Source organism: Physeter macrocephalus, chromosome 5, assembly GCF_002837175.3.
Source record: "Physeter macrocephalus isolate SW-GA chromosome 5, ASM283717v5, whole genome shotgun sequence".
In the NCBI taxonomy this organism is placed as follows: domain Eukaryota; kingdom Metazoa; phylum Chordata; class Mammalia; order Artiodactyla; family Physeteridae; genus Physeter; species Physeter macrocephalus.
The window spans coordinates 35,579,135-35,603,251 of NC_041218.1; the positions used below are offsets into that span (position 1 = coordinate 35,579,135).

The window sequence follows — 24,117 nt, forward strand, 5'->3', positions numbered from 1 at the left end:
GGAGCACAGGCTCCGGATGCGCAGGCTCAGCGGCCATGGCTCACGGGCCCAGCTGCTCCACAGCATGTGGGATCTTCCCGGACCGGGGCACGAACCCACGTCCCCTGCATCCGCAGGCGGACTCTCAACCACTGCGCCACCAGGGAAGCCCTATTTGTAGTTTTTTAAGGAACCTCCATACTGTTCTCCATAGTGGCTGTATCAGTTTACATTCCTACCAACAGTTCAAGAGTGTTCCCTTTTCTCCACAGACTCTCCAGCATTTATTGTTTCTAGATTTTTTGATGATGGCCATTCTGAGCGGTGTGAGATGATATCTCATTGTAGTTTTCATTTCCATTTCTCTAATGATTAATGATGTTGAGCATTCTTTCATGTGTTTGTTGGCAATCTGTATATCTTCTTTGGAGAAATGTCTGTTTAGGTCTTCTGCCCATTTTTGGATTGGGTTGTTTGTTTTTTTGTTATTGAGCTGCATGAGCTGCTTGTAAATTTTGGAGATTAATCCTTTGTCAGTTGCTTCATTTGCAAATATTTTCTCCCATTCCCTCAGAATATATTTATTGCACAAATCTAAGTCTTCTTACTCTGTAAGTGCTGATTTTTCTGGAGTAGGTCCATTATTCAGTGTTTTGTAAATGAGTAACTTGTAATAACTATATAACCAAGCCCTTTTGAATATTTACATATTGTGATACTGATTATTCTTATACAAGCAAGTGATTAGTATTTGGTTTACTGGCTACAAACTATGGTGCCAGAAGTTGTATAGAATTAATGTTTTCCAAGCAGGCCTATAAATATTTGCTATTATTCTTCTTTTTGGTATCCAGTTCTAAGTAGCAAACTATGAACTTCTATATAGTAAGAATGGTTTAAAACCGCCCCTAATAAATCTTCTCAGTCTTAGGCTATACTTCCATACCATTGAAAGAAATAGCTGATATTGCACAAAGTTTTGAAATACACTGTTCTCCAAAGTATATGCTTCATCAGCAATTTATTTTAACATCCACATCTCCCTCTCAAAGGGAATTGAAACTAATTATGTTTTGTCCCAAATGCCTAGATACCACTGATACCATATGAATTCATATATTATTCAAAAAGCTGATTTTTTTTTTTTTTTTACTTCTTAATATGACTCTTAGGTAAACTGTATCTCTATTATAAGAGACTTTGCTTTACTCTAAGAACAAACTCTAGCTTTAATAGTTAGGGAGATATTCTTTCCAATATATCTATAAGACAGTCAGATATAGTGTTTGGAAGCCTGCTTATTCCGGAAATTTTTAACTGAAAGAGACAGCTTACTCTAGTTCGGAACATAGTGTCTAAAGCAGGTGAAAGAAGCAAGTATTTGTAATTCTTCAGAAAAAAAACAGGCAAAAGCGTTTTCATACTTGAAACATTTGACTTAACGTAACAAACTTCGATTTTGACTTCATAAATGTCAAGATCCTAAGATACACCATAATTCCTTATGGTCACATCAAATTTTAGATTTTCAAGTCTTTTCATTTAATAAGGCTAGAGGTACAAATTATAATCGTTCTTTACCAATGTAATAAAACTTAAAGTGCTACATAGCAAAATTAAAGAAACACACATTCTGAACAATGTAAACATCTCTTGAGAAAACAACTTCCCCAAAGGGCTAAGACAGGTAGCCAGCACCTGGGATCTCCCCAGTAGGCAGCCATATCCATCAGTTCCTCTGGGTCTTATGGTCACAACTATTAAGGAACCACTTTAAAAAAAAAAAAAAGAAAAGTCTTTAAATGGTCAAATAAAAAACTAGTTTTCAGCTTATCATACAAGTTTATTTGCTGTAGGGCAACATATTTGATTAAAAACTTTACGAGTTCTAAGTCTGAGCTGTACCTCAGAACTAACTGGGGAGCTTTTAATAATTAAGATTGCCTAGACCCTACTCCTAAATGATTCTGAGGTCATTGGTCTGGGGTGGGGCCTGTTTTTAAGCTAATGTGAAGAGTTGAGAACAACTGGTTTGCACAAAGGGGTATGACTATAGAATCAAACTCCTGCCCATCCCCATCCCCCAGATCTTCAGTTTCCATTATTAAGATCTCTTTTTGTTGCAGAAGGAAAATGCCTATCTTCATACCACAAAAAGAATGGCAGATGCCAAGATTCTTTGCCCATCTCCTGAAATGAGAACAAGTTCTCATGGAAGCAATGAGTAAATAGTTCTGAAAAGTAAAGAAGGCTTTTTTTCTAAGATATCAAGTATATATTAATCCCAGGAATTGTCTTGAATTTATCACAACAAAGATGACATTCCAAAGGAGTATGACTGTAACTTTCCCAACTTTTTTTCTGACCTAAGACAAAGGCAGGATGCAGTCATATCATTCATCGTGGTAGAATGGCAATAAATCCCAACTAGGAAATGGATTAGAATTATCACCTTGGAATATGCTTATAATTTGGGAAAACTGTCATCTCCCCCTGTGATTTTAATGCATTCTCTAGGGGACCACAACAGCACAAAGTCCTTACCCTTTCCTCTGCTCCACCCCCCCATGTGAGAATCACTGCTAGGTAATCGGGATATTAGCTGTGCAGCCCTAGGCACACTGCTTGACTTTTCTGAGCTCAATCTCATCTATGGATAACAATATTTATCCCACCTGCCTGATAAAGTTGCTGATAGGCCAAGTTAGATCATCAATTTGAAAAATTTCATTAACTATAAAACGCTCTAAGTAATAACATTGTTAATATAACTAATAAAAAGCATCCTTTGATATGCATGAACTGTAGACAGAAAATTAGCTCCTTAAGAGAAGCAAAGAAAGTCAGTCCACGTTTTAAGACAAATTACTACAGCTTAACCAATTCAAAGCCATCAGACTCCTACAGGGAAGCTAAGTGCAGTCAAAAGGTACCGATTTTCATTTATTCAACAATTAACATGTACGTATTGGGAACAAACTCTCATGTATGGCCCTGGGCTAGACACTGTGAGGGATACAAAACTGAATGAGATGCCGATACTGCCTTTAAGGAGCCTTCAGCTCGTGACAGGGAAGAGGGCCATCCACACATGCACTACAACTTTGAAATTAATGAGTCCTTTAGGAGAGATGAAGATAAATACTCTGCAAGTCCAAATGAGGCAGAAATCACAGATGTCTGGCTGGAGATGTGGAAAGACAGGTAACACAAGTGAAGCTTGGGAGAAGGAAAATACTCTACAGGTAGAGGGAAGAGCAAGGAACATATTTTAACTCAGGGAAAAGTTCATGAAAGGAAGTAGTGGAGGACAGAGTAAAATTTATTTTATTCCCACAGTCATGCATCCAAAATAGTTTACTGAAAGTTTCTTGTGGTCCTAGAGTAATGCTAATTGCTAGGAATGCAACGTAAAGCCAGCAGATATTAGACATGTAATAGCAAAAATAAATTACAAATTGTGACAAGGGCTAGGAAGGAAAAGGTGCTATGAGAAATAGGGAAACCCATTTTAGATTGAGAGATCTGGGAAAGCCTCCCTTTGGAAGTGACGATTAAGCCTGCGGTGAGATCTGGAATGCAAAAGCCCAGAGACAGAAAGGGACTCAGGGCATCCGAGGGACTGAAAGGAAGCCAGTTATAGCTACAGAGGCCGAAAGAGGGGGAAGTGTAGCAGGAGGAGGAAGAATTTCAAGAAGGAAACATGTCCTATCAAATTTTACAGAAAAAATGAGGACTGAGAAGAGGCCACTGGACTGAGAAAAGTGACCCATAAGAAGCCTATTTTAGTTGTATTTAACCCTTCCATAACATAGATCAAGAAAGGATAAGGTATCAGCTACACAGACCAGAACAGACTTTGAATACAAGGAGCTGGTGTTTAAATAGAACATAACATGTCTCTGTGATGAAGGAATGAGAACATAATCTGAGTCCTTATTAAAAAATGTCCTAAAATAAAAAGGCAAGAATGGACCACAAGTGGAAATCAACCAGAAACTGTACCTCTAGTACTAGCAGAGATGCCTTAATTGAGATTAGAGACCACGTATTTATACCAGAGCTCTTCTGTCTGCAGCACAACATTTTTGGTCTATGATCCACAGCCCTTGGAATGGGAAGTGAGAAGACTGATGGTATGGTCGGCTACCTTAGTTTCAGTGTAAGCTTGGCAGATACAGCATAAGGTTGTAGAATTTAGGGGATAATGAAGGATCATTTGCAGGTCCCAGATGGCCATGAAAAAAATGGTAGGTGAAGTGAAGGAGGAGATGAGATACTATGGGGGAAAAGAACATAGTTAGCAGATTAGGCATAATTATTATTAAGGTAAAGTGCAGGAAGAAAGGAGAAAGTGAATTTCTGATTTCAAAATCTTAGAATAGAGCAGATCCCATTGACAGCAAGGTCCAAGGTGTGTCCATATTTGTAAGGTGGCTAAAGTGAAATAGACATAAAGTCTTTAAAGTTAAAGAAGGCAAGAATTGATGTGATTTCAAAGAAATTAAAAGAAGCTCTGTATCAGTCAAACACTGGGAAGCCTTGACTTAGAGGACACACAAGATACTAGTTAAGCATAAAATTGATTATGCTAGAAGGTGGAGCTGACGGCATGAATAAAGAGTCACAGCTGTATTACACCCGACACCAGTTCACACAACGACTGACTATGGTTCTGCCATTTGATTTGCAATGTTAAACAGGAAATTAATGTACTTCCAACACCCCTTCACATCAACTTTCCAGGTACCAGATTGGCAACTAGGCTCAAATTTAAAGTAGCCTGAAATTAATTGTTCACCCTGCCTTGAATTAGTGCAAACAGATTTGGACTTCATGGCAAAAGTATTATTCAACCCTCTATAAAAACAGACTCATAAGTATATTTATATATATATATACATTATATGTATAATCTTTGAAATTTAATAAATTAAAAAGGAATCTTTTGTTTAAAAAATTAAAAGGCAAGTCATGCATATCTAAATAAAAAATACTGAAAGGCTTTTGTTCTGTTGCTGGCAAAAAGCCAGACCTAAAGTCGACCCTCTTAAATTGGCTAAAGTGAAAAATATTGAAGTCCTAAATATGTAAGAATATGGGTTTAATTTTACGTTCCCAGTAGTAAATTTTCATATTCAGAGCTATTTGGTAAGACTTTAAAAAGTTTACTGGATATGGGAGAAGTGCAATGAGAAAAGCCTACCTCAGAGGACTAGCAAGACAATGTTAATGACACACGATCACACTATTCACTAGGTGTGTTGTTGTCACCGCTGCAACCTACGTTATCACTCACCTTTGTGATTATGACAGCACCTTGGTAATGTTGAAGGAATATGGAGAAGATAACCTGCAAAGACAGGCCTCTACATAGAAGACAGGTGAATATCTTTTTCATAAAGACAAGTAATGTATGGGCAGCATCCAAAGATGAGATGTATGGTCTTATTATGATCACACCAGCATGAATCAATTATTTGTGACAATTCGAGATTGTGGGAATCTTAAATCTCCCAATCCAAGTTCTCAAGAACCATGGAAAATGTATTTAATTAAGTATAATATGCCAAAGCAGAACAAATTTCTCCACCCACTCTCTTCTCTGGCTCACTTAATGCAATTTCACCCTCTAAACCAGCATCTGAGGGTTTTAAAAGAGATTTCCCTGACTTTTGTGTCTCTTGCTACAGAACCCAGGGACTTGGGAAGAATCCAGCTTCCGGTGGAGAACCATGGAGCTCGGATTGACCACCAAGTCCTGAAGGACTCCTTGAAAGAAGCACGGGACAAGTAACAGTATTGACTCCCAGCTGTGCTAAGTTGAAGAGCAATGGAACCCCTGAAAGGAGTGGAGAGGGAATTCCACCAATGCTCCGCAATCCGATGCAGCCCCTCACTTTCAGTACTGAGCCTAGGTAAAGCTGGAAGCAGATCTCACCCCTTCTGTGGTTGGGTAAGAGCTGGGAGCCACTGTCTCCCTTTGAGAGCCTGCCGCATGGCAGCTGTCTCACGTAGCTATCGGAGCTACTCATGCTTGTGACTAACAACATAGCAACTGATTTGACAAGCCCAGAAAAACTCCTTCATTCTTGAATTTCAGGAACATACTAAAAAAATTATAAAATGCGTACAAGGTATACCTTTTTTGCTTACCAGAACTAAATCCCTGCTCTCTCAAGGCTCCAGCCAGGCCCAGCTTCATAGGCATGTGACCCGTGCAAGAGCACTGAGCCCCAAGCTTAAAAGGACCAGTGCACTTGGTTTAACGCTCTGCTGTTGCCACGGTGAGATTCATAAGTTTTCAACAAGGGGCCCTGCATTCTCATCTTACACTGCTCTTCATCTCCAAAATGATATAGCTGGTCCTGTCTTCTGCAGAACCTGAAGGAAGCGGAATCTCCTGGCTTACCTGTGACCTGAGCATTTCCTACAGGTAACTGGGCTCTAATGCAGCTTTGGGAAGCTAGGCTCTCACCCTGATCATTTTTTGCTATATGGGAGAATTTTCCTTTTCAAATATTATTGCTTTTAATACAATAAAATAATTCACCTCATGGGGGGGAAAATACAATGCAGAAGATAGCATACAGAATATTAAATGGAAGTCTTCTTCACCAGTATGTCCTCACTCAATTTCACATTATTCCCTAGAGCTAACTATTGTGAGGAGACATCTTCCATTAAGAAAAAAATAAATACACACACATATAATTTGATACGCACACACTGATTGATACTAATCTTTTTTTTAAGTCCCAATTTTGTACGTCTACTGGACTAGACGGAGAAGATCCTTTAGAATCTTCCAGTAAAGAAAACTAGCAGCTTCAAACCATGTGTATTATTCTTTGCTCATTTCAGGGTCCTCAGCTTAGAGAATATCAAACTACTATCTCTCTGATCTACAACAGGTGACTGACCTTAGCACAAAGCAGCAAAGACCCAGAGACAAGTTCTCAAGAACTATGGAAACTGGCTGCCTTCTTCTTAGCCACTAAGGTTTGGTGAGGAATTCAAGAGGTTGAGATGCAAGAAAAACATAGATAAAGCCCCAGCTTTGCCATGTTGATTGGAGGAAACATCTGGATTTGTTTCCCCACCTGCCAAATACGGCGATTTTTATGAAGCTTCCAAAACCTCTTCCCAATCGAGTACTCTGGGTTTAGGAAAAGCTATTTCCTTCGCCCATCCTCAGGGCCACACTTCGGTCCTTCTCCTCACCTGGGATTGTTCCACCTCCGAAGTCTTAAATTCCTCTTTCCCATTCTCATAACCCACCTTCTATTTCCACTTATCCCATTCACTTACTGCATCTATACCTCTGTTGTTTCGTTTCTTAAAAAACAAACAAACAAAAAAAAAAAACAGAAATCTTTAGGGATTCATTAGTATCACTGGTTTTTCTTTCTTATCTGTAAGATCCTTCCTGTCTTTACTTCTTTCTCTACCCATCTGCCATTCACAGCCCATCACTTCAAGCCCTAGTTGGACAATGTCCTTAACTCCTTTGCCCCACTGTCCTTTCATCACAACTATCATTTGTCCAAACTAAAAACCTTGGCCTCCTTCCCAGCACCTGCCATTCCCTTTCCCCAGAGGTCTTACTGATTGATTGTACCCTACAAAAAGCTGAAGCCATCTACTTGCAAACCCTCCTGCCACTACCCCAGTCCAAGCCACCTTCTTTTCTCAGTTGGATTAACACAACAGGCTCAGTTGATCTCCTAATGCCTTCAGTCCTTCCCATTCTTCTTTATTTTCTAACTATTGCAAAAGCAATCACCCTAAAATATAGCCAAACTAAAATATAAATTTAAGTCACTTCTCCCTTCAATACCTTCCATCTTCCCTCAACCCTTGTTAACAGATTCTTTCCCTCCATCTTTCACCCCTCATCTCACATTTTACATCCCAGCTTACACAAAACTTCTCCAACTCTCCTCAAGCTGGCCATGTTCTCTCTTGCCTCTGGACCTGTGGGTGTACTGTTCTTTGGGCCTGGAACACTCTGGCTCCACTCCCTCCCCTGCTCTGCTTGAGTTGGCCAACTCCTTCAGGTGTCAAAACAGACACCACTACCTCTGGAAAGCCCTCTTGGACTCTCCCCTACCTGAGTATTTGTGCTCCTCAAATGTGAACACACAGCCGCCTGCGCTTTCCCATCACAGCATTCAAAACACACACTATCATTTCAAGATGAACTGTATGTCTCTTCCACCAGACTGTAAATTCTGAATGTGGAGACCGCACCTGTATTATTCATCACTGTATCCAACACAACACAATGTTGGCACACTATTAGCACTCCATCGTAATGTAACTGATTTTTTATTCAGGTTTCAAAGTTATATTTTGATTCCTAATCCTGAAAGTTCATTATAGTCACATGTTCTACAAATAATAATCTATGAGTAAATTCACAGGGTTCAGATCCAGGAAGTTTGAGGTTTGAGAACTAAAATTATCTAGACCGCAGTATTTATGGTCTTGATCATTAAAGGTTATTTATTTCTTCAGTGGTTAGCATTTTCAGGGTGGTCTCTAAGCTAGTTCCCAGGCCTCAGCTCCTCCCTGAGGTTCAAAGAACTCCCAAATGGGAAAGGAATAAATCTGGCTCCCTCACTAGGCCCTCATCCACCACTTGTACTTCAATACCATCTCATCTCCCCCAGTAAAGAGCAAAAGATTTTAGGAATATCTGAAAATCTTTAACGAAAGTGTAGTAGGATATAGATTGGAAATTGAATGCGTCATGGTATTTGATAAAGATGAAAGGTAAAGTAATAGATTAAATGATAATATTAATAGGAATAATAAGAACAATAATAAAAATATTGTATTTTATAGAATACAAAACATAAAAACTAACTTAGAAAGGCATTAAAAGATATAAGAAGAAAGGAGGGAGAGAAGGGAGGAGGGTGGGGAGGTAGGGAGAAAGCAAGGGAAGGAAGGATAAAGAAGGAAGGAAGGGAACTAAAGTAGTCTCAAACTTTTTTCTTGTACGTAGGCAAGAAAAATAAGGAATAGGGGACCAAAAAAGGCCCTACATAAAGCGTCATCCCTACCCACCTAGGCAGACAATAAACGTTATCCAGAGCACTGCCATAGTTCACTGAAAACGCTTCAGAAGAGCCTTATCAGTGAACAGCAGTCAAACTTAGGACTTGATAGCTTTACATCATTAGAGTATCTATGGAACTTGGAAGTTCCATATGGAACTTGACATGAATGAACCAGGAATCTCTTCCCTCCTCTCATTAATTCAATACACTTAAGTAATCAAGCATTTATTAATCATAAACCATGTAGCAGCCACTATGCTGGCTACTGTTATGGACATAAATATCAGTGGTCTCAGAAAGACCTGGCCTCTGTACCCAGGATGTCTGGACGCGTAACCCATTGGAACCACAGAGAGAAAAAAAAAAAGTCTTATAACTGATACTTGGGCCCAAGAATAATCATAATAAAAAATGATAAATTCACTTGAGTGTTTACCCACTTAGCTCTGTGCTAATTAAGCATACAATGCGTTTTCCTGTATAACCTTTAAAATAACACAATGAGGTATACAGAATTAGTACCTCCATTCTAAAAATGAGAAATTTGATCTCATAGAGTTTAGGGAACTTGCTCAACACCAGTACTAATGATGCATTGAAGGTCTGAACCCTGCAGTCAGCTTTCATTGGTCTCCAGGTCCCTGAATCTAAGATGCTGAAAACAAAACATGGACAATCGTTCTCCCTAGCTTTTTGGGCAGAACCCAGATGAGCATGGGTTAACGCACGCACCACGAGGAAAAAGTGTGTCAGGGAACTTGAGCTCCATTCTAGAACACAGGCTAATGGCTATCATTGACCAATGTGTTAAATATGGGTAGCCATCAAAAACAGCTATTGATTATCCACACAACCCTAAAATCAAACCATGAGTTGGGTTTTGGATTGATTGATGGTTAAAGATTCCTCTCTATAGCAACAAGTAAAGCATCCGAACTGTAGCTACATCACCATTTGGTCAGCATATTAAAAAAGAGAATTCTTCTGAGAGACAAATAGAGGACTAGACACTAAGCAAGATAGAAGTCACCATGACTTGCTCCCAAATGAAGTATTGATATTAGGGAAAGACTCCCAGATTACCTAAGAAACATAGCAGGAAAGCCACATCTCCCAGTCCTACTGGGTGGTACTTACCTGGGGGGAAAGGGGGTGGGGTGCTTGTTTTTGGCCTCTTTTATATAAAGTGAATTCTAAAGAAAACCAAATAATACTTACTGAGATGAGCATTAAAACATGAGAGCCGCTGAAAACATTTAAATCCCGACCTCTCAGTGTTCTTTCCTTATAGTCAAAGTGAGAAATGCTCTAAGTATATAAATAGTACACCTGAGTAGTCTCTGCCTTTCTTTCAGTATTTTAGATAGAGGAAGCATTACCTAATGTGATGAAATGGTATTCATTAAGGGGTGATCAGCAATAAGTTGGCAAAGGCTAGTAAAAGAAATGATAAGAGTTCCTAACAACAGAGCCTGTTGAGAGGAAACTCGGAGGACGCCAAGACGAAGGTTTCAAGTAGAAGTGTAAGTGAAAAAGCATGATGCACCAGCTCCATAAAGAAGAGGCGAGTGTGAATTAGAGAACGAGGGCTTGCGTTCTACTACCAATTAAGTGCTTACTATTATGAGAGCTAAAACCTCTTCAAAATGAATAAATGGGTTAAATAGAATGGGGATTACCATTTAAGTAGAGCATTCTAACTTTGCTTCAGATCATGGGAATTCTACAAAATCACAAAGGAGAGAACTGGCTGAGCAAAATAGTTTCATTTAATGGGAAATTTATTTCAGAAGAGAAGCTAAGGAAAATTTCTAGGGTGAAGTAATGACATTTAGAATTAGGAGGCGTTTATGTAAAAAGCAATGTCCGAGGATAAAGTTAAGTAGTAAGAATTTTCAGAAACACCTAGAAAAAACTGAGAGAGAGACCTGAGGCATTTTAGAAAGAAGAACAAAGAAAAATGTAAGCTCTCTCTCCATAGGAAATAATTAGAATAGTAGAATTTGACCTAAATTAAAGGAAAATTTACTCATGCCTATGAGTATAAGCACAGTAACACACACACACACACACACACACACACACACACACACACACACACACACACACAAACAGACACACTCCTTCCTACCTTAGAAATCCCCCCAAAGACTGAGATGAAATGTTACTTCTGTTCCTTTTCTAGTCTAATTAAAACATGAAATGTTGCCTATTGCCTGTTATCAGTTTATGCATATTATGGGTTAAATAGAAAAATTAATATTAATTGAGGAAGTCACTTCACTGCAACATTTATTCCACTAAGTCAGAGGACTAGTGATTAGTAAAACAAGGCATAGCTCCAAATTCTATACTGTCCCATATATGCTAATCTGAGGGGAAAAGCCAGTCTTAACCATAGAAAGATACTCTTACAAACTCTAAAATGTAAGCCCCATTCCAGAAATTGAATTATACCCCAAAATATTTTCTCCAAATACGAATGACTTTTAAACTGTAAAAAGGATAAAAATTGATACAGTAAAAAAAACCTTTCCAATTATAAAATTTCCTCACAAAACCTCCTTATGTTTTTAATTCTTTACTGAGCTGATTTAGACTTTTTTTAACAAATTTAAGTGGTTGGAATCATCTTTTTCATTTAAATTTCATAAGAAAGAGAATCACAATGCACATTCCCTGACCAGATTGTGTATGGCCTATTTATTTGAAATGTTCGATTCCATATGGATTTCTTCTCCTTTATTTATAACTTCCAGAAAGGATTCTAATAAGTCAGCAACTCAAGGGCAACCAATTTGAAATCTAGGCCCTGAGAGCATAATACCTCAGGTCTGCCACCTGTGATGTTTTCTAGAAGGACCAGAGAAGGCACACAAAGCTGGAAGGCCTGTGTAGCGCCTGCACCAACTTTGAGCCACAAGTGGGTGGTCCACTGAGGTCAGGGTTAAAGTTCACAGAATAATTTGGAAATTATTCTCAGCTTGGATCTCGTTTATGAGGCCTGAGAATACACCCTTTAATTAGAATACAATTTCCAAAGCAGCCACTCCCTTGACTTTCCAGAGCCCGGTTATTCTCAGAAAAGTAAAAACAGCCTCATCACACTGACAGCTAACAGTCCCCTATAAATTATGCCTTAAACATCCAACAAAGAAGGCAGCAGGCATCTGGGACAACAGAGACATTAGCGGCCAGCCCTCACTCACCACTCTCAAGAATAGATAAGAAAAAGAAGTCTCATTAAACAGTCACTCCCCTTCACTTCTTGCTTATGCAGCTGAACTGTCCCATGGAAGCTTGGAAAAAGAGTGGGCTGCACATTTGAAAATGTTCCCACACCCTAGCCGGCCTCATTTTTCTGATGATGCCTCCATCCAGCCAACCTCGCACTACAGTGGGAAACTAAAATCAATTCCATGAGAGCAAGCTGTCCTCCTCTTCCACGGTGCTCAGGGAGCCACACAGGACTCTGGCACAGGAGCCAGCCCAGTCCTGACTCACCACAGATGTTCCCCTCCTCCCCCATGCAGCTCTGAGCCACCGCCTTCTTTCCAGGGCCTATTGTTATTACAAAAGACTCACTGGGCCCCCAAAATGGGCTAGATGCTGAAGCATCTCCCTAACTGCAGGGTTAAAAGAGACAGATGTTAAATGACACAGAGATGGCCAACGACTCAATGGGGAAAGCCCAAGATGGAAAGTCAGGCTAGGTTTGTAGAGTTTAGTATCTGGGAGTTGGAATAGCAGAAGCTATCAGATTATCAAACTTGCAAATGCTATCCAGACTTAAGTTGGTTTTAAAGATGACATAAAATGCTCCATACCAGCAAATCGAGATAGCAAATTTTTCTGTAGACCCAACAGAGTAGCCTTTGTCTAGAAAAGTATGACCAGGAAAATAACAAAAATGTAGTTTTTGAACTCTGTCATCAGAATTCACAGTCCAAAGTCACCCACAAATATCTGGAAATTCTTGGCAACATGTTTTGGGCCAGAGCAGCAATACTGTCTTTGGCCATTATCTTCCAATATCCATTCATCTGTCAGTTTTCCCAGCAGCCCTCTCAGAGGGGGCCATTAACCTCTCTCTCTGCATTCCTTCAGTGCATGTTAGTAGGCAACTAGACAGTTGTTCCCAAATACTCCAGTGCCCCATGGTACAGGCTGCATCATCATCTCAATAAAGAATCTATTTCATGCACTTTACAATATTTTCTTTTTATCACTGTCCATGTAACCAGTATAGACAATAGAGAGAGGAGTTCATTTTAAATCCATTCCCTTTAATTGTATGAATTCTGCAACTAAAATGAGCTTCATCAAATAGCACAAAAAATTTTTAACATGTTAATATGACTCGCCACATCCTTACACAACAGTATTTATATTTTGGGTTTTGTCCTAAGAGTTCTTACTCACGTTTTCCTAGTGTGGGCCCTGGGAAGGGAGATTAGGGAAATAAATCAATTAAATGAAACACACACACTTAAAATTCTGTGACTATGGGAAAAAACATGAGCAAACAATTATGCCTCCCAAAAGGTGAAGTTAAAATTGTCTGTAAGACCCCTTCTCGCTCTAACTCTCTGGTTGTTTGGGAAATCACAGATAAAATATGGCAGTATCTCACAAAACCTTAAGTTTCACAACAGTAGAGTCAATATTTAGATAGAAGACAACCAATATATGTTTCGGCGATAAATGTTTACTTGAAATAATGTTTATTTGATTCTTTGGAGAAAGCTGTATAAATCTTGCTCCTCACAAATTTCTGAGTTTCATTTCCTTTCTATTCCCTTCCCAAATAGAAAAGTGTAAAAAACCAAAATGGTTCTAAAATTAAACTAAAACACACTCACTTTTAGAACTTTTGTTTGAAAACTTGAAGTCTCCTTCAGTACTGTTTCTATTGTTATTTTTTGTTTTCTACAAAGTTGGCTTTTTCCTTCTATCTGCTTTTTTTCTGTTTGGTTTCAGTTAGGGACAGATACTGGGCATTCTAGAGAGGAAAGGCAATATTCCAATATTCAAAGTAAATGTAATATGTAACACAAAAAAGGGTCTGTATTATGTAGTTGTCTGAACTGAAGAATTAAATTTAAAAAAATAAAGTAAAACAACACTTGATTCCCAGAATAAAACTTCTCCTCTGTCTACTCTGGAAAACTGAGAAGTGACACGATAATTCTGTTACCATGAATGAGAATTTCAAAAGATGTAGTACTCCTATGCCCTTCCAGGTGTGGCATAGTAGTGTTCTTTCTACTTACACATTCACTACAGAAAATTGTTCATTATATGGCAAATTCATCTTGAATCCACCTGGGGGAATTTAGCGACCAGAACAAGTAAAACCTGACATTGACAGGCATTCTGAAGAGCACTCAAAAGATACTGACATTTCAGTGTATTCCCAGAGTAAAACAAAACTAAACCAAAGCTTCTTATATATTCTACAGAGCAATTTTAAGAAGAGAAAGAGAATAAAAAGAAGCCAAGTAGTGATAAAAGTGTTAACTGTGAAAAACAGTTTGGAATCATTTGGCCAGAAGAACAAGGACCACATGGCATTACCAAAGTACTACTCATTGTCCTTTACCTCCGTCTTTATCTTTTTAGTTTCACAGTCTGTTTATACTTAGAACTGTCTGACTTCTACTTAGTCACTGCTCAAGAAGGTATTAAGTTTTGTTTAAATCTCGCTGAGGATGGAGTCCAAAATGTATAGGTCAATTCTTCCTTTTTAAAGATGGGATGAAAGCTGACAGATAGTATTATTTATACCCTGCTTTTAGCTCTGCATTTAAAAAGACTCATGAAAAACACTTTCAGATGAACTCTGTTGATTTACAGATTTCTAGCAGAATTATATCAGACGATTAACTGAGAGCATATTATCATAGTCATGTCCCCAAAGCACTCCAGTTTTCTCCAAAAATACTTACTTCTGATGAGTTCGTCATCCGAACAATTTCCCCAAATGGACTGGTCTTGCATCTCTCCATGTGTGAAGCAGCTATCAGTGGCTTGAGTTATAACTCTCTCAGTATTTTCTTTATCACATTTTTCTAAATAAAAAAATATATATATATTTATCATTAAATGTTACATATTTTTCTATTTTTTCATTTTATAGATTTTTTTCTAAATCTGCCATAATTTAAAGAAATGGAAGCAGTATCTCTAGTAACTGTTGCATATGTTGACTCAATAGCAGAGCTTTACTGAGCACCTACTATATGACTAGCAGTGAAGATTTTACTGTAAAAACTATGTTAAGATTATCGTAAAGAAGTCGTTGAAATAGCAAATGATCTGCCATAATAGAAAAATGTAGAACGGTTACATTAAGGATGGAAGTGAGTCCATACATGCAGAGGGCAGGGGTGGCAGGGAAAGCATCAAAGAAGATGAGAGATTTATATGTGGGTTTATGGGTTCTCAAGGGGGAAGCCAAGAAGTAAGGAAAAGCAATGTCTTATTAGGAACATAACTCAGGCAAAAAGCAGACTATAACAAGGTAAAATTAACATTATAAGAGGTCTAGAGCACTAAAAAAAAGTTTCAAAGGAAGAAAAAGAAACTCATCAGTATTGAGAGCTCAAGAAAGGTGCTATAGAAAATGCTGCATATTGGATGGTCTTTAGGATCAGCAGGAATTCTCAAAGTAGAGATGGGAGAAAGGCCATTCCAGGTGGAAAAACAGCATGGGTGAACTCAAAAAGCAGACACCTGGGCAAAAGTTCCAACTTTCTGCACTGTGAAGTACTTAAAGAGTGATATTAGGAAATAAGATGGTAAAAGTTTGAATAGGGACATGCTATGGATATTTGAATACCACGGTGAAAAATCTGGACCTTATTTCAAAGTGAGATAAATAAGTGACAGTAGCCACTGAATCTTTATGAATTGCCTAATCAAAGCCACACATAAGAAAGATTAATGAACTTGTACACACCAGTGGTTCTCTATCCTGACTGTACTTTAACTCACTCAGGGGACTTTTAAAAAAAGATTCCTGGGCCCCATGCCCTAAAATTCTAATTTAATTTGGGGGAAGGGGGCTTAGGTGATTCTACTTTACTTACATCCTTGAGAATCACTGGAGTATGGATGCATCTAGGAGGGAGAGCAGAGTAAGGGAAACTAAAAGGGAAACTTAGCACAGTCCAGGTAGAAGTTGATGAGAGTTTCAACAACTGGATAAATAATGGGAAAGGAGGGCTTCCCTGGTGGCACAGTGGTTGAGAGTCCGCCTGCCGATGCAGGGGACGCGGGTTCGTGCCCCGGTCTGGGAGGGTCCCGCATGCCGCGGAGCGGCTGGGCCTGTGAGCCATGGCCGCTGGGCCTGTGCGTCCGGAGCCCGTGCTCCACAACGGGAGAGGCCACAGCAGTGAGAGGCCCGTGTGCCGCAATGAGTTCTCTTAGTCTGGAGTTGACTGGAAAAACCTAGAGACCAGGAGAATAATTTTTAAAATATATATTTGTACATGGTAGATGTCTGGGCATCGTACGATGCAGTGGGGATACAATCAGTTACGAGACACAGCTCAGACCTTCATGGAGTAAACAGTCTAGTGGATGAGTTTAGAGTGGAACATTTGAATCTGCAAGTCACATATAACATATAGTGAGAAACAGTCATCTTCCTAAACCTGATTGCTGAAGCCATTCAAATGAATACACTCAACAAAAGAGTGAGTATATTAAAAGAAGACTATCAGGGGGGGTCTGTACAATTAGAAAGGAGTCAGAGAAGGAAGAAAAACTAGATAATGTCAAGCCATGGAAGCAAGGAAAAGGAAAGAGATTCAAACAGAAGTTGTTAGTCAACTGTATTAACATTTCCAGTGGAAGGAAAAAATTTCTGCATATGCAGAAATTTCTCATGTACCATGGGGATTTCACAATTGAAAAGTTCTGCCATAAAACACATTTCAACACATGAAAATACATGGACACTCAGGAATAAATCCAGAGGCTAAGATTTCTGAAAAAAAATAGGGTCTTCAATGCTAAGTATTTTTAGAAAGCAAAACCATATTCAGATAGCAGTAAAATATAAATTAGAAGCATGCTAAACCAATATGTTCTAGATTTATGTAACATTTACTCAGCATTATCCTAGAGAAAATGTAATCTTCCTGAGATGTGTTACTTTCAATTAAAATCTTGACTTTTTTAAACAACTCCAGAAATCTTTCCACTGCTACAGTCAACCCAAAGCCTTTCTGAGATGATCAACAGAAAAGATTTTTCTACCAACTCACTAGTACACAGGAACTCTCTCACCGCAGAGTCCTACATACTCGCTGCTACTGTCATGTAGCTGACTGCCGCCAGGTGTCACGCTAGTAGGCTTGATTCAGTTAGTAATTCTAATTGTAGCTGAATGAAATTAATTATATAATTTTGAGCTGTTCAAGTTTAATTCCATTAAAATTAATTCATGAAATCAGGGCATTATGAAGCATTGCTGACTAAAAGAAAATAGGTATGAATAAAGCCTCTAGACACACTTGACTCACATTTGAATCATGGCCAATATTCAAGTGCTAAAACACAGACCCTCTCAACTCTCCATTGACTAAATGAAAATGCCATGTGATCCGTACATACATAACTTCGCAGTGACACACTACTAAGAGGAAAATAAAGTTCTTCCTGCTCTGGATACTTATTAAGAGACAGTTATCACATTGTGTTTTGAAGTTTCCTTATCTGTGAAATTCTAGAATTAGATGATCCCAGGAGCCCTCAAGTTGAAAAAGAAAAGAAAAATTATCATCCTCTGTCTCATTATATTCAAGAAATTATAAATATGTAACTACTATTAAATCACAATCATCAGTCTATCCAACTTTGCCTCCTTTGAAAACTAAATGTCTTAGCTCAAAAGTTAGTCTCACCAATCACAAGAAATTGAAACTGTGATTAAAAATCTTCCAACAAACAAAAGCCCAGGACCAGATGGCTTCACAGGTGAATTCTATCAAACATTTAGAGAAGACCTAACACCCATCCTTCTCAAACTCTTCCCAAAAATTGCAGAGGAAAGAACACTCCCAAACTCATTCTACGAGGCCGCCATCACCCTGATACCAAAACCAGACAAAGATACTACAAAAAAAGCAAAATACAGACCAATATCACTGATGAATATAGATGCAAAAATCCTCAACAAAATACTAGCAAACAATTCAACACCCATTTATGATAAAAACTCTCCAAAAAGTGGGCACAGAGGGAACCTACCTCAACATAATAAAGGCCATATACTACAAACCCACAGCCAACATCATTCTCAATGGTGAAAAACTGAAACCATTTCCTTTAAGATCAGGAAAAAGACAAGGATGTCCACTCTCACCACTATTATTCAACGTAGTTTTGGAAGTCCTAGCCATGGCAATCAGAGAAGAAAAAGAAATAAAAGGAATCCAAATCAGAAAAGAAGTAAAACTGTCACCACTTGCAGATGACATGATACTATACATAGAGAATCCTAAAGATGCCACCAGAAAACTACTAGAGCTAACCAATGAATTTGCTAATGTTGCAGGATACAAAATTAATGCACAGAAATCTCTATACACTAATGATGAAAAATCTGAAAGAGAGACTAAGGAAACACTCCCATTTACCACTGCAACAAAAAGAATAAAATACCTAGGAATAAACCTACCTAGGGAGACAAAAGACCTGTAATGCAGAAAACTATAAGACACTGATGAAAGAAATTAAAGATGATACCAACAGATGGAGAGATATACCATGTTCCTGGATTGGAAGAGTCAATATTGTGAAAATGACTATTCTACCCAAAGGAATCTACAGATTCAATGCAATCCCTATCAAATTACCAACGGCATTTTTCACAGAACTAGAACAAAAAATCTTAAAATTTGTATGGAGACAACAAAAGACCCTGAATAGCCAAAGCACTCTTGAGGGGAAAAAGCAGAGCTGGAAGAATCAGGCTCCCTGACTTCAGACTATACTACAAAGCTACCGTAAGCAAGACAATATGGTACTGGCACAAAAACAGAAATATAGATCAATGGAACAGGATAGAAAGCCCAGAGACAAACCCATGCACCTATGGTCAACTAATCTATGACAACAGAGGCAAGGATATACAATGGAGAAAAGACAGTCTCTTCAATAAGTGGTGCTGGGACACCTGGACAGCTATATGTAAAAGAATGAAATTAGAACACTCCCTGACACCATACACAAAAATAAACTCAAAATGGATTATAGACCTAAATGTAAGACTGGACACAATAAAACTCTTAGAGGAAAACATAGGAAGAACACTCTTTGACAAAAACCACAGCAAGATCTTTTTTGATCCACCTATTAGAGTAATGGAAATAAAAACAAAAATAAACAAATGGGACCTAATGAAGCTTAAAAGCTTTATATATATATCCAAAATATATAAACAGCTCATGCAGCTCTATTTTAAAAAAACAAACAACCCAATCAAAAAATGGACAGAAGACCTAAATAGACATTTCTCCAAAGAAGACATAGCAGATGGCCAAGAAGCACATGAAAAGCTGCTCAACATCCCTAATTACTAGAGAAATGCAAATCAAAACTACAATGAGGTATCACCTCACACCAGTTAGAATGGGCATCATCAGAAAATCTACAAACAACAAATGCTGGAGAGGGTGTGGAGAAAAGGGAAACCTCTTGCACTGTTGGTGGGAATGTAAATTGATACAGCCACTATGGAGAACAATATGGAGGTTCCTTAAAAAACTAAAAAATAGAATTACCATATGACCCAGCAATCCCACTACTGGGCATATAACCAGAAAAAAACATAATTCAAAAAGACACATGCACCCCAATGTTCATTACAGCACTATTTACAAAAGCCAAGACATGGAAGCAAGCTAAATGCCCATTGACAGACGAATGGATAAAGAAGATGTGGTACATGTATACAATGGAATATTACTCAGCCATAAAAAGGAACAAAATTGGGTCATTTGTAGAGACACGGATGGATCTAGAGACTGTCATACAGAGTGAAGTAAGTCAGAAAGAGAAAAACACACGTCATATATTAACACATATATGTGGAACCTAGAAAAATGGTACACATGAGCCAGTTTGCAGGGCAGAAATAGCAACACAGATGCAGAGAACAAATGTATGGACATCACGGGGGGAAAGTGGTGGTGATGATGAATTGGGAGACTGGGATTGACATGTATACACTAATATGTATAAAATGGATAACTAATAAGAACCTGCTGTACAAAAAAATAAAATTCAAAAAAAAAAAAAGTTGGTCTCAGTCTTTTGCTATAATCCATAGAACCCAGCCCAAAGCAAGGCTCAGAAAAAACTCCAAGTTTAAATTGACTTGCTAATTCTCCACTTTTATAAACTTCTGTGACCACTTGACTGTTCTGTGATTTCCTAACATATCTTTTTATTTTATTAACATCTCTTTAATATTTAATGGAATACCAATATGTAAGACTCATAAATGGTGTGCAGTTATATCTAATATTGAATAAATGTGAGTGAGATTTAATTGATAGATAACTGTAAAATGGGCCCCATGATGTCCAGCCACAGAACCAATCTTACTACAACTTTCAATAGGTTTGGGTTAGCCACTATTCATTAAGATGACAAAATAGCAGTTTCTAATAAAAGATTTCTGTTATCAGTGTAGATTGTCTATCACTTCTGAATTGCAGCAGCAGAAGCCATAGTCCTTATTTAGTTAATTCCTTTCTGGCTTTATGAAGTTTTGTAGTTGCAATTCAACTGTTATGTGGGCCCAAAAGACATATCCCAAAAGCAATCAAGTAATTTCAATGATGCAAAAAATCAATCTGTATCTTTCTACAAGATTTCTATATACACATCCATTCTTCCCCAACTATATATATATACAAGCACTCCTTCCCAACTTAGCAACTTTCTCTTAACAGGGGACCTTATCTCAATGACGCTGTTCTTCCACGCCAATGGTTCTCTACCACAGAGCACTTTAACATAAAGATACACAAGTCCCAACCTCAGGGGTCCCAATTCAGGTGGTATGGGGGGAGGGGGGTGTCATCATCATATATGGCCAGGTTTGAGGGGCGCTGTGCTAGGTAAGCTCTTCTGTACTATACAACTTACAGAAAACTTAGACGAGCCCATCAAACACTGAGACACAGACCTTGCTTCTCATCCCCTTTGTCACAATATTCCAAGTTACCAGAAAGTACAATTTTATCTAATCAGTAATTAATACAGAGGTATTTAGTTCTGTCTCTGTGTCAGGACAACTCTGAGAATACAAAACCTGAATTCCATATAACACTAAACAGTTCCACTAATAGATAAACATATAAGAAATATGTTTTCAATACTAATACAAAAATTGAAGACAGTTTAAAAATAGCACTAGAGCAAAGGATAGTCATATACCACTGGCATCTGCTACCAAATGGCTAGCTTCCCAGCATTCTATCGTGCCTCCACTGAATAGGGACAATGAAGGAGAATCTTTGGATGAGGGGGAAAAAAAGCTTGGTCCCTGACAACGAGTCCTCTAGCTGGGGACACCAAACATACACACAGAACAATCAAGCAACTACACAACAAAAGGGAATGAAAACTGCCCTGGGTCATAATTCTGGCTCACAAACTGACCAGCTTTGTGATTGGGGCTGGGTCTCATTCTCTTTATCCAGAAATGAAGGCACTGAGCTGGATGGCTGCAGAGAACTTTTTTGGCTCTAAAAATCTGTAAATCTGAGTCTGCGCAAGGCCTAAACAACAGAGCCAAAACTTCATATACACACTGCAGGGTGTTTAGAAGGAAGTGGAGAAAAACCTAGAAAACCCTCTGTAAAGCACAGGATTTGAGTTAATTTTCAAAGAAAATGATGAGCATGAATTATGCCAAAGAGTCAAAGGAAAAAAGTAATAGTTCTAAAGGATCAATTTAACTATAATATGTCCTACTCAGAAATGACTGTCTATCTTACAGGATCAATACTCTTTATTTTTTGCTATTTTTCTAAAGAAGGGCATGATGGTGAGAAGCAATCTGTCTCCAATCTTGATTTTTCTTGCTAAAGGATAATGAGACAGAGTCAGGTAAACAGAATTTCCATTTGATTTTAAATTGTATAATATTTTACCTAGTTGGCATTATCTAAATTTAAAACTTTGAGAGTTTTACTTATCTCAGGCAGTTGGGGAATAAAATAAGTGAATGGTGATTAAAAAGAGAGAAAAATCTAAATGTATTAAAAATAAGTCAATTGGATAATAATACATGTAAAATATTATATGTGCCATATAACAGCCACTCAGCTTGTATGTAGTTATTAAATAAGAAAAAAAGAAAAGAAAAAATGCTTCCTTTTGTTGAAAGAATTAATGAATTATTATAATTACAGTATTAGCAATTTTCAAAGGACTTTAATATATAATATTTATTTGATCTTCAGAACCCATCAACCATACAATAAAGAAAACGTTAGCTCAATTTTACTGATGAGACTACAGAGTAAGTCTCAGAAATAGATATTAAATTGGAAATAGAATGATGAAATGCAGAGTTGGAAAGGATCTTGCAGCTCAGCTAATTTCATATCCCTCCCAGGATAGAAAGCCCCCTGCAATACTCAGCCTTTCTCCAAAATTCCAAGGAATGATATCCCATAAAGGAACACATTCTATTCTTCATCAGTTTGATTCAGTAGTAAGTTGTTCTTTATTTTGAGCATAAATACACCGACAGGTGATCTTTAACTAGTTCTAGTTCTGCCCACTGTAGGTAGAAATAATAAACTTAAACTTACTTCTATAAGACAATCATTCAAACTATTGAAGAGGGATTTTCTTTTCCAACAGTTTGTAGTCAAGCACATTTATTATCTCAATAGTTAAATGGTTTTAACAAATAAGAGTAACAGAAGACTTTAGTAATGTTGTATGAGGATGAAATGAGCTTGTCAAAGTTACGAATGAACTTTTAAAACATGTACAATACTGTTCATGCCATGGTTTTCCAAGAAATAGAGACAATACTGTCACCTAAAAGTCCAGATATTTGAATCCTTCCTGATAAATAAAGACTCTCATTAGGTTCTCTGGGACAGAAATACTCTCCTTAAACTGTACTTTTTACTGGAGAAATGGTTAAGAGCACAGGATCTGTAATCAGAGTGCCTGGGTCCACCCCTAACTATGTGAATCCTGAGCAAATTATGTAACCTTTGTCAGATTCTTAATTTTTAAAATGGGTATAACACCAGTACCTACATCAGAAGGTGGATGCGGAAATAAACGGAACCATGCCTGGAAAGCAGAGTGTCTGGTATACAATAAGGGCTCATTCACACTTACTATTAGTATTACATTAAGTGTCATTACAATAAGCACCTTTTTAAAACCTTAGGGATACTGTTGAGGACATTATCTATCTATTCAGTAATCCCTATGTAAGAAACTGTGCTAGAAATCTGTTTCCAGACTGAATATAAGGAAAACTATTCCTTCCTCTGAGAAGCTATATGTTATTTTTTTTTCCTTATGGACAATGAAAATCTTATGAGGGAAAAATGTTTTCTTTTTGCCTCAAATTTGCAGACAAAATTGAGTAACCGGGTTGGACCCTACAGTTATACCTGTACATTTCTATTTTCCCTCAGGTTTGGATCTCCTGGGCTACCCATACTTCCCATTATTCTGTTTGAATCTCTCTTTAAAAATGTACTCTTATAAGTTACCTCAAATGTTCTTTTGAACTAGGCAGAGGTAGGTGTAAATGCACGGGCCAATCATCAAGTACATTGGTCTACTTGTTATCCGTACTTTATATGCTTACTTTGCGAAGAACTAATATAAATGATGGTCCTTGGCAGGTATCCTTATAAAACCTCATAAAACTTAATCAGTATACAATTCACTTAGTTCTTATAGAAAGGAGCATTAGCAGCTTTCTTCATGCTTAAAATTTGGGACTGTTGCATGTTAGAGCTACTTCAATTAAATATTTGATTTTAATCTATGATAAATCATTTATAAT

General features: G+C 37.9%; 1 protein-coding gene across 1 annotated transcript in view; it reads right to left on the bottom strand.

Moving 5' to 3' along the window:
- The window catches only part of MDFIC (MyoD family inhibitor domain containing), a 100,263-nt gene that overhangs the window by 63,480 nt on the left and 12,666 nt on the right, over positions 1–24,117 (bottom strand). Inside the window, exon 3 of the mRNA XM_007130716.2 lies at positions 14,996–15,118. Coding sequence (XP_007130778.1) covers positions 14,996–15,118 — 123 coding nt within the window. The remainder of the gene's footprint in view (positions 1–14,995; positions 15,119–24,117) is intronic.